This window comes from Trachypithecus francoisi, unplaced genomic scaffold, assembly GCF_009764315.1.
Source record: "Trachypithecus francoisi isolate TF-2019V2 unplaced genomic scaffold, Tfra_2.0 Lachesis_group10, whole genome shotgun sequence".
Taxonomy (NCBI): Eukaryota; Metazoa; Chordata; class Mammalia; order Primates; family Cercopithecidae; genus Trachypithecus; species Trachypithecus francoisi.
Window position 1 is genome coordinate 67,320,309 of NW_022681455.1, and position 12,888 is coordinate 67,333,196.

Below are 12,888 nucleotides of genomic sequence, written 5' to 3' on the forward strand. Positions count from 1 at the left end.
TGTTATCCTTTCAAAGTTTTTCTAAAGTGGGGAAGGAGGAAGAGAGACAAAGATACCCAGAAAAAGGCAGAGAGATAGAGAGAGAAAAGTTACTCATTTACGTTCCAAGTGTGTGTCAAATGGGGGGGATGTATTATTAGAAAAATGTAATTATACTATGAAAATTTTTTCATAAACTACAATATTTTTTATCGTGATTTTTATTTTAGCTTTTCTTATTATAATTTTTGCACCATATACAATATTTTAATGCAAATCAGCCATTTCTTTTGTGGGTTATACCTTTAATGTCACTCATAGAAAAGCCTTTTCCACTCCAAAAATATACATTTATTTATATTTTTGCTCTAGTAATGTTGTAACTTCTTACGTAGAAATCTTTAATTATCAGTAATTTGTTTTGATGTAAAACAAAACAGAAATCTTTTCTCTTTTTTCTTATTCACTGGCCACTCTTCCAATAATAGATTCTCTCCACACAGGTTTCAAAATCCATCCTTAACATATGCTATATTGTTATTGGCTCTAGACTTTGATTCTGCTCTGCCGATCTACTATATGATGTTGCCAATACCACAACATGTTAATTACTGAAATTCTATAATACATTTTAATCTCAGGTAAGGAGAATTCCCTTATCTGTATTTTTCATTTATAGTTACTCTTACTTTTTAGATTTCCTAAATGTTTACTCTTCCAAATCAACTTTAGAATCATTGGGCAGATCTTTACAGAGTCTACTTGCTTTGTACTAGGACTGTATTAAATTAATAGAGTAATATGGCAAGAGTTAAAATCTTGACAATATTGAAATCATTTATCTTGATTTTTTAAACAAATTATGAGAGTCATACATATTGGTTTTAGCCTCATAATTATATTCAGATTATATTTCACCAGAATCTATGACTGACAGTGGGAAGAGGTAATTCCAATGGGAAAGCCAGAGAATTAGCTAGTTCTTGGCCTGGATAATCATCACATGTGCCTAATTAAATGCTACTTCTATTTCCCTACAAAAATATAAAACTAGATACAAAACAGCAGTGATTGATATGTCCACTGCAATTTTTCCATTACTAGGTACAGGATATTTTCCATAGATTCTCCATAAACTTTGGAGTCATATATTTGAATTATTTCACCTACAAGTGAAAACCACACAACTAATCCATAATCTGGAAGTTAAATGACAAATTTAGGAGTAGCAATTTATTATCATTTCGCTATGATTTTTGCATGAGTATTGACCTGTATAATGTTGTATAATGTTACTAATACCACATTTTAATTATTGAATTATTTAATTTAATTATTGAAATTTTACTATTCATTCCTATATTCATAAACAGTTTTTAAGATCTTCATTAACTAATTTGTAGGGTAAAATTCAAGACAAATTTGTGAATTTGAATCCAAACTTCCGGCCTCCAAGCTCTTACCATTCTGTTTTCAGTTTCAGTTCAGTCTATCTGCTCACCCTTTCAAGGTTCATTCTGCAATGAGCTATGGCCATCCTATTGTGATTTCAAAGACATCACTTACACTTTCAAGTGACACTAAAATGTAAAATAAAGAAATTTTCAACAACTTTCTAAGTAAATTTTGGCCAATTACTTGACATGCCAAAAAAAATTGTAGGTTTTCCACTGAACACCAAACCAAATTTGAGAATCTAGATAATTAACCTGTTTAAATATTAAAAAGACTAGTTTCATGTGAAAAGTGCAAAGGCATCTGGATTAACAGCTCCATCTTCAAATCCTGTGGGATGGGGGAGTGAAAGTTCTCCAAAGGAAAGCATCACCAAAAGAAGGAGAAAAGGATACAAACATCAAAAATAACAGAAGTCTACTACATCAGCTTTACTGCATAGAATACCTCATGAATATCTTTTGATGTAATTTAATATTTGTACACACTTGTTTTTTGTAGTTAACCAGTACTCTATTATTATATGGCTATGACATATTTAATTTAGTCCCCTGTGCTTGGACCTTCTTTTTTTTGGGGGGGGGGGGCTTCCGTGCCCCCAGTGCTCAGAATAACCGTAGCACATAGCAGGTACTTTATATTTGTCAAAACTTTTAATGACAATTTTTAAGATTCAGTGGAAGAATGATCACACAGAGAAATTTCCAAAGCATTCGGGTTTTTTTCCTATTTTCTCCAATTTGATATTGGGAACCCAGCTGTTATATTTCAGATAAATAAAATGCCTTAACTATCACAGCCTATGTAATAAAAGACTTTAAAACTAAATGTCCAAACTGTAATAGGGTACAGAAAATTGGTCTATTTATCCTGATTATTTGAGGCTATTTAACAGACTGATTTTTAGCTAAGAAGTTCAAGCGTATTAATGCCTGAAGACATTGATAAATTGCCCCTTGAGTTCTTGACTTCCAAAGAAAAGACTAGTCTTCTGTCACTACCCAATAAAGGGGTAGAAGGACATCGTCAACAAAGTCAAGAGGACCTGCATTAATAAGAACAACTTGACTTTGTAAAATATTATCAAATTTACTGAGACAAAACCTACTATGCAGGAAGTCAAATTCTTAGATACTTAAAGATGACTTACACTAGTGGATGAAAAAAAGGGCAAATAGGTGACCTTGCTTTAAATCCCAGCCTTGGTTTTTCTGCAGGGCATGCCAGCTGCAATGCAAATTGTGCTGTGGATTCTATTTCTATCCAGATAATAACATAAGTTATTACTAACCTCCCACTTACTCAAAATCTAGGTTATATTGAAATGAGGTCAGAAATAAATAGATAAATTGTTTCAGAACTTGGGATGAGAAGCTATAAGCCAATTACCAACTTCTCTGTTTGCTAGTCTCAGCAACACTTATAAAATTTTACAAATGTCATAAAATTTTGTCTGGCGAAGTGGAACAACTATCTGAATAATGTTGAACTATCATAGCATCAAGGAAAAAAGCTGAGTGTGATTGATTTGAAAAGAAAAGAAAAGGCAGTGACACAGGAAAAAATGAAAATGTCTGGTGCCTTATTTGTAAGTGTTTTTTGTAAATAAACAACTTTAGAATACGATGTTTAGTCAAATATTGATGCATCTGCTTAGAACTTATCAACCATTATTTGAAAAAGAAGGGCAAAATATCGTGGTTCATTATTTCCTATAATTCCTAATTTCTTATAATGAAAGTGACCAATAACTCCTAATCACAATTTATCCACTAAATACCCATTCTCCTTACCTTGTGTCCTTGTCTTCCTGGTTCACCAATTTCTCCTTTAGCTCCTTTATGACCCTAACAAATGCAAAATAAATAATTGTCCTGAGTTTGGTACAGAAAGTGATCAGAAGGCTCATAAAGTGATCCTGCTTCCCTAAATCAGTGCCAATGTATTACTAAGAAATGGGTTATGTCATAAAGAAAATCAGTGCGTTGAATGACCTTAACAGCACCATGACTGCCGTATATAATTAATATCAGTTTTACTTAATAGAAAAACACTGCTCTAAAGTAACAGACACTTCATTACCTAGTTCATTGATAACTGTTATTTCCTAGTCCCTGTTTCTCCAACTTCCTCACACGGGTTAGGAGCATTAAGTCTTCTCTAGTGCTGGGAACTTAACCTTTCAGAAGTGACAGCCTTGACCAAGCTCAGCTGGCTATCCCCTGCCCTCTGAAGGCTGCTCTGAAAACCCTTCGGCCTCCTCCATTCCCACCCCCTTCCTGGTGGTGGAGGAAGGGCTGGTATAAGTGGACTTTCTCTGATGCACAACCTTCTGCCTCTTTCTGTGTACTGTTTGTTTGTTTGATACGGAGCTTCGCTCTTGTTGCCCAGGCTGGAGTGCAATGGCATGACCTCTGCTCACCGCAACCTCCCCTCCTGGGTTCAAGCAATTCTCTTGCCTCAGCCCCTGAGTAGCTGGGATTGCAGGTGTGTACCACTATACCTGGCTAATTTTGTATTTTTAGTAGAGACACGGTTTCTCCATGTTGGTCAGGCTGGCCTCGAACTCCCAACCTCAGGTGATCCTCCCGCCTCAGCCTCCTAAAGTGCTGGGATTACAGGCATGAGCCACCGCACCCAGCCTACTGTGTACAATGTTTAAGTGCAAAGGGAAAGCAATAAAGGGCAGTGGGTGAAAGCTGCACTGCATGAGAAGAAGATCCCTGTCTTTTCTTGTCAGGCCACCTGTCCTAAGCATGTGTGTGCTTTGGGTAGTAACAGGAGACAAAACTGTGAGACAAGCATTCCAAAATGAAAACTGTCGGAACTTTCACCCCTCAAAGAAGTCTTTTTGAAAAATAGGACACCTGTCCAGGCCTGAATCTTCTGCAGTTGAGGGAACCCACCAAAACTACCCTTAGAAAAACCCTAATGGAAAATCAGTGCCTTGGGGCCTTTCAGTTCACAGCAGAGCTCCATTGGTCTGGAATGTCTCAAAATCACTTTAGACTCAGAGACTAGAGAGAGAGAAAGCTATTTATCCCCAGAATTTGGTATTTATTTGTTTGTATGGAAAATTTTCAAGTAATTATGATGGCAGACAGAGAAAAATACTTTTGGAAAGTCTCTTTTCCTGACTATTTTGTGCAGTTTTTCAAATTTTTTTTAACTAAAAGTTTTCAAATACATTATGTACATAATCCCCTCCAACTGCCCCACCACTCACTATCTCCCTTAATAGGAAGCACTTTTTTTTTTTTTTTTTTGAGACAAGGTCTCGCTCCACCACCCAGGCTGGAGTGCAGTGGCACAATCACAGTTCATTGCAACCTTGACTTCTCAAGCTCAAGTGATCCTCCCACCTCAGCCTCCCGAGTAGCCAGGACCACAAGTGCACGCCACCATGCCTAGCTAATTTTTCATTTTCTGTAGAGACAGGGGTCTCCCGCTGTTGTCCAGGCTGGTCTCAAACTCCCGGGTTTAAGCAATCCTCCCACCTTGGCCTACCAAAGTTATAGGATTACAGGCATGAGCCACTACACTCAGCCAGGAAGCAAACTTCTGAATCTTAATTTGGTGTTCTAAAGTCTCTCAATCTGATGCATTTTATTGGTATTTCTTCCCTTAACTAGAAAGCCATCCTATGATTAAACATCCATGTCTTGGTAGGAATACATGTCAAGGGCAGCTGGAATTGCTAGGATTGAATAAGCACTACTTGCTTGATCGATCCAAGTGAGGTCTCTGTACCAGGAAGGTTAATGCTTAAAGTAAAGGCTCCATTTTATCTGTGGATAATACTCTTAAAATACTGGAAGTTTTTCTCTTACCCTCATGCCTGGCAGGCCTGGATATCCTGAGCGACCTGGTGGACAGGCATTGGGACACTGCCAGGGAGAGAGAGAACAAAGAGAAAGACAGACAGATAGAGTGCATAAACTAGGACTCCCGCTTTGTGACAAAGTCTTTTTTTAAGGGATTCCAGTTATAGAACTCCATTGCAATAATATTCATTAAATAATTCTAAACACCCCTTTCCTTCTTATTATTATTATTTCACATTTAAGGCCAGAAATATTTCTAACTAACAGAAAAGTGTAAAGAATATAATACCCTCCTCCATGAATCTATCATCCAGATTTAATAAATGTTAATATTTTGCAACATTTATTTCAAATCTAATTTATTGAAGAAAATATGTTTACAGATAACCTATTGTACCATGACAGGATTCATTTCCCCTTCCCATTCCACTAGACTAGCCACATCCTGAGGTTCATGTCTCCCATCAAAGGGGCCAACATTGCATGTAGTGCACATTACCACCATCATTAGACTGTTAATCTATGAGCAAAACAAATCCTAGAGGAAGTTATTTGAATTCTATCTCTTTAAAACCTGGATGCTCTAGTGAAAAGCATGTCTTAGTCATAAAGGAAAAAGATTATAGAAGAACAAAGGTACATCTATAATGAAAAATTATTAGTCTGAGTAGATGCAAGCCAGTAGTCCACCAGTGTTACAGACTGCTCTGCCATCTGAGTGAAAGGAAAACACGGACACATAGTATATTCCAGGGAGATCTTTTAAAGAAAACTCATCTGCAGACTATATGGCCTTTGAATTAAAACTATATTTTGTTCAAAGGAAAGCATCTTACCAATGGATCTCCATCATGAAAGCCAATTGTTCCCTAAAGTAAATAAAATATTAAGGTTCAGAATACAATTAAATAATGAATTCAAACATACTAATAATACAAAGCTCATCAGGCAAGAATATAAAATATATTTGTTTAATAAAATGTAAGAAACAAATAGGAGCAGATAATATGCTAATATTCTAAAATCCTGACTCATGGGCATGTTCTCTTTGGAGAGTCATGAATTGCAGTAGATTATTTTGGGAAGGCATTGAAGGGAAATGAAATAAGAGGCAAAATAGAAAATGTGGGGAACTCTGAATTACAAATAAAAATACGAATTATCTTCTATTTAATCTCCTATTCTTTAAATTTTTCTTACTATGAAAACCTTTGTAAAAACTAGTTCATTTGAAAATGCTTCCTTTATGTATCTAAGTTTTGAGCATTTGAGACATCACAACTGTCAAAAGACTTCAAAAGTAATGAGTAAGATATGCCCTGTAAAAACCACCTTTTAAATTATTGTGATTCCTCTACTTCTTGCCCTAAAAAGACTCATGCCCTGAGTGCAGGAAAAATTTGATAGCCATTTTGGAAATTTGGGGCAATGACTCAATTAATAGGAGCTTCCATTTTGGGTTCTTAGATTTTTTTCAACCCTGACTCTCAGACACAAAGAGAAATTCAAGCTGCAAATAACTTACACTGGGTCCTGGGGGGCCAGGGGGGCCAGGTCGTCCTCTTCTCCCAGGGTCACCCTAAGTTATTTGAAAATTGTGACACAGTGGTTATACATGTGTCAAAACACAGTACATAAAAACAGTGAGGCATGAGAGAATGGTATTACTGGAAACCCCCACCGAGCTCAGCCATGCATAGACCTGCCACCAAAATCGATGGGTGGCCCATAATCCAATTAGTTCTACAAAATGAGAATAATAAAGGCATTCCAGTCTCACCGAGGTAATAAAACAAGTCAGAGAGAGGCTAGGGGAAAAAGCAAAGCCAATTCTTCTCTATAGGACGAACATTTGATCTACTCTGAAAACAAATTGGAAACACTACTTATTTTTCTAGTTGATTTACAGAGGACCCAGAGCAACCTATACGGCTAGTGTCATCTTGCTAACCAGTGCAAAAGAAGGCTTGCACTCAGTCTGAAGCTGTGAAATGGAAGTTAATCGCTGCAGTGCCTGACTCTTGCTAGTGCTGTTCACCCACAATCTATCACTTGGTCTGTCACTGCATCCGTTGCAATGGGTCAGAAAATCAAAGAAAGCTACATCGAAGTAAACCGTTTGGATGAAAATGGGTTCCAATTACTCTTAACATCCAGTGTTTACTCTTGGCACATTTTCCTTCTTGATGTTCTGCCATAAAAAGTCGGAAGTACCTCACAATTATTTTAACTTTACAATCATTTCATATTCATTCATTTGTTCACTAAATAAATTTGCAAACAATGAGCACCTGTAGAGGAACAAACAAGATATATGATACATGGCCCCTTCCCACAGTGAGTTTACAATTACCCACCTTCACATAACATCACTATGTCAACGTTTTTGAAATGTTTACTTAATATCAATATGAAGCATTTTATATGAGACATTTTTTATGAAGTCCAGCTCTTTAATGTTAAAAGTTAAATTTTGTTGGCTGAATTATAACTTAATGATCCTAACATAAATACACATGGTAATAATTTTAGGCTATTCACTTTTATTTCATGCAGAGAGCCTAATACAAAAGCCACTAGACTCCAGTCCTGGCTGAGAGTCTGTAAAATGAGGACGACACTCTCTTACTTGACAATCTGGAAGTTGGGAAGAAGAGTTTAGCTGAAAAATTTAGGAAAAAATTAAAATCACTTTGCAAAAAATATTATTTTTCCTGGTCCACACCAATATTAAAAACTGGAATAAAATTCATCTGCCATGTTTTGGTTCGCAAGTGGAAATGTACAGTTAGGGTAATTTGCTTTCCCAGGTAACATCTTCTATTAAATCAGCAAAGGTCTATCAAAGTGCATTATGGTACTCACAACAGGTCCCACACGGCCAAGCTCTCCAGGGAGTCCTGCTGTCCCAGGAGGACCCTGAAGGCAACAAATCAAAGCAAATGGTCATTTATGAATATTTTTACAATCTATCATACATGATATCAAATATGATAAATAATAGAATTACATTTCTGTATTAGCTTTGGTTTCCAATGACACAATCACTCATTTGATCAAACTTCAATTATTTAAGATAAAGCAGAAATTTCCTAAATTAATAAACGCTTGGTTTAGCAGAATAAGGGTATTATCCTTAGTAACCACCTAAGATCTTGTAGGTAGAACACTATAAACACCACTGAGTAGACTGTTAGTAGGAGAATAAGGTGGGGATTTGAGAAATAGGACATTTTTATAGACTGTGTAAAAATAAATGATGAAGTGATACTTACAGGGGGTCCAGGAATACCACGGCCCTAAAAGAGTACAATAAAAATGTTTATAGCATGATGTTTATACTTAGTATAAATATGAATGTAGACATAACTCAGCTAAAATAAACCATAAACTCTATTACTAAAAATGATGCTCATTCTAAAGAAAGCACTGAATAAAGAAAAGCAAACATGGCTCTGCTTCTAAAGGAAGCAGAAGCTTATTTCAGCTACTCAAACTTTCCTTTGATGTCTACGCTAAGTGGGATTTTTCCAAATTTTTTTTTAAGGAAATCAAAGTAAAGAAGCCTTCCATGCTTGCCCTCAGGAGAACTTACCGTAAGTCCCAAAGAGGTGCATCACAACAGGAGAGTTTACAGATTTTATTCATTTGTAGCGTTTTATAGGAAACCTACATTAAAAGCATTCTAGTTCTACAATCTACAATAAATTATGTTTAGAAGTTCCCCAAACAAACTTTCAGCACAGAGAAGCAGGGACAAAAAAGGGTCAGAAACACACCTCCCTTTCAAAAGGTTAGGCTATATTTTCAGACACTAAATCCAGTAGATATTGAAAATAAAATGGTGTCACTCCTGAAGTAACCTACAATGGATGCTAATTTAATATGTTATATTTGATTTTTAAGCTAGTCATTCTATTTTATTATTTACATTTATATCTCTTTAGCAACACCAAACAATCAAGGATTGAACCACATCTTATTCATCTTCCTAGCCCCAACTCCTAGCACAGGGCCTAGCATATAACAAAACCTAATAATATGCTTGTTGAAATTAAAACTGAATATCAGCCGCCTAGATCTCTGTTCTCTCTCTTTAATTTCCAAGTTCAATTTTTTCCCCTTGGGATTTCTCATTATTCTTTTCTCTCCTACTTTGGCTAGAATAGCTTTTATTCACAGCTGTCTGTGATATGATATTGATGTTAGCTTTTCACTCCAGACTTGCTTTTCTAAAATATGCGTATACCAAGCATCCCATGGATTCAATGCGCTGATAATGATATTATTATTTCTAATTAGTTGGGCAGGCAAAACAAGCAAGAACTTCACATGGTCAGTAAGTTTTAATAATTGGTGGGATTTTAAAAGGCATTGCTGGAAAAATGACTCCAGTTTGAACACTTTAATACATAGGCCAATTCAGGAAATAAGTGTTATGCTTGAAAACACCAAAGTTATCAATAAGTTATTTCATTATCAGAAACCTAGATGTTCAACAAATTTCACTAAACAAAAAAGGCATCTCTGTAAGATGTTGAGATTAAGAGCTGAGTTGAAAAATATGGCAGAAAGGCCAACAAGCTGTTCACTTCTGAAAATAGGCTTATAACAGAAAAGATGACATGCTGAAATATGGTAAAGAAAATAGCACAAATAGGAAAACAGAAGAAAAAATACAGATTAATGACAAGAGTAAAAGTGGAACAAAGAGCACAGTAGATAGGAAAAGCAGCCTAAGAACTTAGTCCTCTTATATATACAAATAACACAAACCTGCCACACTGTGCAAATATAGAAAAAGACTAGTCAAGGAATCAGGCAAGTGATAATATCTGTTTAGTTGATATTTCCTTAGAGATAAAACCAGTTGTGAAGAATGTGGTGTGATACCATAGTCTAAACATTGAATACTTAAATTTGCTCTTGTTACGCAAGAAGTATTTTCTATCATTGCAGGTAAAGAGGGAATTGTCTACTGGAAAATACCACCTACAAATAGAATAGATATTTTCTACTGTACATTCAAACTCCTCTAAAATTTTTCCACTCACAGTAGGAATGCTTACCATACCAGATGTCATCAACTTATTTGTCATGGATATTATGCAGAAAACTGCATCTAAAGATTTCACAATGGCAGAATTTGACCTAAAGATAGGAAATTTTCAATTCTGTACCTTTACTTTTACTTACTGGAAATCCACGAGATCCAGGTACACCAGGTTCTCCCTAAAAACAAAAATAGTTTCATTGTACTGACCTTTCATAACATGAATATGTAATCATGAAAACTGCATAAATATTGAAAGCATTAAAACACCCCATTATGGTGTTTTTATTTTTTTTTTAATTTCCAACTTTTATTTTATGTTCAGGGGTACATGTACAGGATATGCAGGTTTGTTACATAGGTAAACAGGTATCATGGTGGTTTGCTGCACAGATCAACCCCATCACCCAGGTATTAAGCCCAGCATCCATTGGCTATTCTTCCTGATGCTCTCCCTCCACCCACCCTCTATTTTCTGACAGGTCCCTGTGTGTGTTGTTCCCCTCCATGTGTCCATGCATTCTTTTTATTCAGCTCCCACTTATAAGTGAGAACATGCAGTATTTGGTTTTCTGTTCTGCATTAGTTTGCTGAAAATAATGGCTTCCAGCTCCATCCATGTCCCTGCAAAGGACATGATCTTATTCCTTTTTATGGCTGCATAGTATTCCACATCATAGTGTTTTTAAACACAATTATAGTTGAACAAGTGCATTTTAGATGCTTCATAACTTAATGTTAGTTGGCTTGCAAACACTACAATAAAAATATACTTCAGCATTTTCGTACCAGCAATTAATACCAGATGGCTAACTTACTTTTTGTCCCTTTGGCCCAACAGAGCCAGGGGATCCATCAGGTCCTGTTAATCCCTAACAGAGCAAGACAATGATGTTAGAACTATCATAACATCCTTAGGCAAACCACTAAGTAGAAAACTTTCATTTTATTTATTAATCATCTACAGGATGGTTACATATGCATGATGCAAATATTTGTAACAAAATAATCTTACTATAGTCTTACTCAAAAGTAAAGATTAACACAAGGTCTGCCTGTTGTGGTTATTTCTTCTTGATAAGTTGTATCATATTCCTAACTTCTTGCTAATTGCATTGTTTATCACAGGGTTCAATAATTTAGTGTTTTTTGTCCCTGCTTTGAAAAAAAAACTGCAACATAGCAATTACAATGCTGTAACAGCTAAGACTGGTAGGTCTTGGTTCTGTCATTTACTCAGGTTTATTTACCTCCTTTACTTCATTTATGAAACAAAAATACTATGTATCTCTCTACAGGACAAAAATCTCTGTCTACATTATGACAATGTCTTGGAAGTCAATACAATATTTCCTCAATAGGAATTAAACAGAAACAATCTCATTATTGCGTTATAGCCACTAAAAGCCCCCTAGCCATCTTCTAGCAATGACAATTGCTTATCAAAGAATATTAATTCTTAAAGTAGAAACATTTGAAAGCATACATGTTTCTACATTATTTTTCTTAGTAAAAATAGCTATAATTAAGTATATACGTTCATGTATGCCACTCGGTATGTAAAATTTAAGCCTATTATTATAAATCACATTTATAATTATCATATTTGATACTAAAGCAGTTATTAAATATATATTCTAAACATTCTCATTTTCCCTACTAGTACTTACTTTATCATCATCCTCAACATAAAACATGTATTAAAGAATGATAATATCACGTGTATACAAGAATTTCCACATTTGGTAAAGATACATTTCTACTTTTAATTTTTTTCTTTGCTCTTTGACACTTTCGGATGCTGTCATTTACAGTGTAATCTTGAAATTATACCTTCCTAAAGATAAACATGATATATATGTGTGTACATATACATACATGCCTATATAAGTATCTTATAAACCCTTTCTATTATCAAGATTTTGAAGAAGACCCGAACAATATTAATTGAGAGAGGGATCTCTTGAAAAATATGAAAGCCGTACTTAAAAATGGATGACCAAAATTCATATTTAGTCTGTCATGGTCCAAATAAACATCCATAAAATTTCTTCACATCATTCATATAGAAAACTAGTTCACTGGCTACCATTTTTACATTTCTCTACATTAATTAATTTTCCTAACAATGTCACAGAGTGAATCAAAGCAAGTAGAAAAAAATGAGTTGAAAATGTTAATTACTGGAAATTTACCAAAGAAGAAAAATATTAAACACACACAAAAGAACTTCTGACAGACTGCCTTTGATTTTCAAGAGCCCTAGTCTAATTACAGCACTGTAATTTGGGAACAAACCTCAACATTATTAATTGCTAAGCACCTATGGTAATGAAATGTTTGCTTTGGCATTTCACAAACAAACCATACATCCAGGACGCTCTCTGCACGCACATATAGCGTTTAAATTTTATAAACCTCTGGGTATATTTAACGAATTGAACCTCTAACTCTCAGTTACTGCATTAAACCCTCCAAAGACCAATTCTGGTCAACTTTCATAATCACACAATCAACTAACATTCTTCAACCTGTGACTGGAATAACTGACAAGATTGGAGGACAGTTACTATAAAG

General features: G+C 35.2%; 1 protein-coding gene across 9 annotated transcripts in view; it reads right to left on the reverse strand.

Annotated features, from left to right (window-relative positions):
* COL9A1 (collagen type IX alpha 1 chain) overlaps positions 1-12,888 on the reverse strand; it is a 178,569-nt gene that overhangs the window by 48,092 nt on the left and 117,589 nt on the right. For all 9 annotated transcript variants that reach the window (XM_033217585.1, XM_033217582.1, XM_033217584.1 and 6 more), the window contains 8 exons: positions 11,130-11,183; positions 10,455-10,490; positions 8,534-8,557; positions 8,124-8,177; positions 6,784-6,837; positions 6,095-6,127; positions 5,265-5,321; positions 3,228-3,281 (listed from right to left, as the gene is read on the reverse strand). In XM_033217585.1, coding sequence (XP_033073476.1) covers positions 3,228-3,281; positions 5,265-5,321; positions 6,095-6,127; positions 6,784-6,837; positions 8,124-8,177; positions 8,534-8,557; positions 10,455-10,490; positions 11,130-11,183 — 366 coding nt within the window. The remainder of the gene's footprint in view (positions 1-3,227; positions 3,282-5,264; positions 5,322-6,094; positions 6,128-6,783; positions 6,838-8,123; positions 8,178-8,533; positions 8,558-10,454; positions 10,491-11,129; positions 11,184-12,888) is intronic.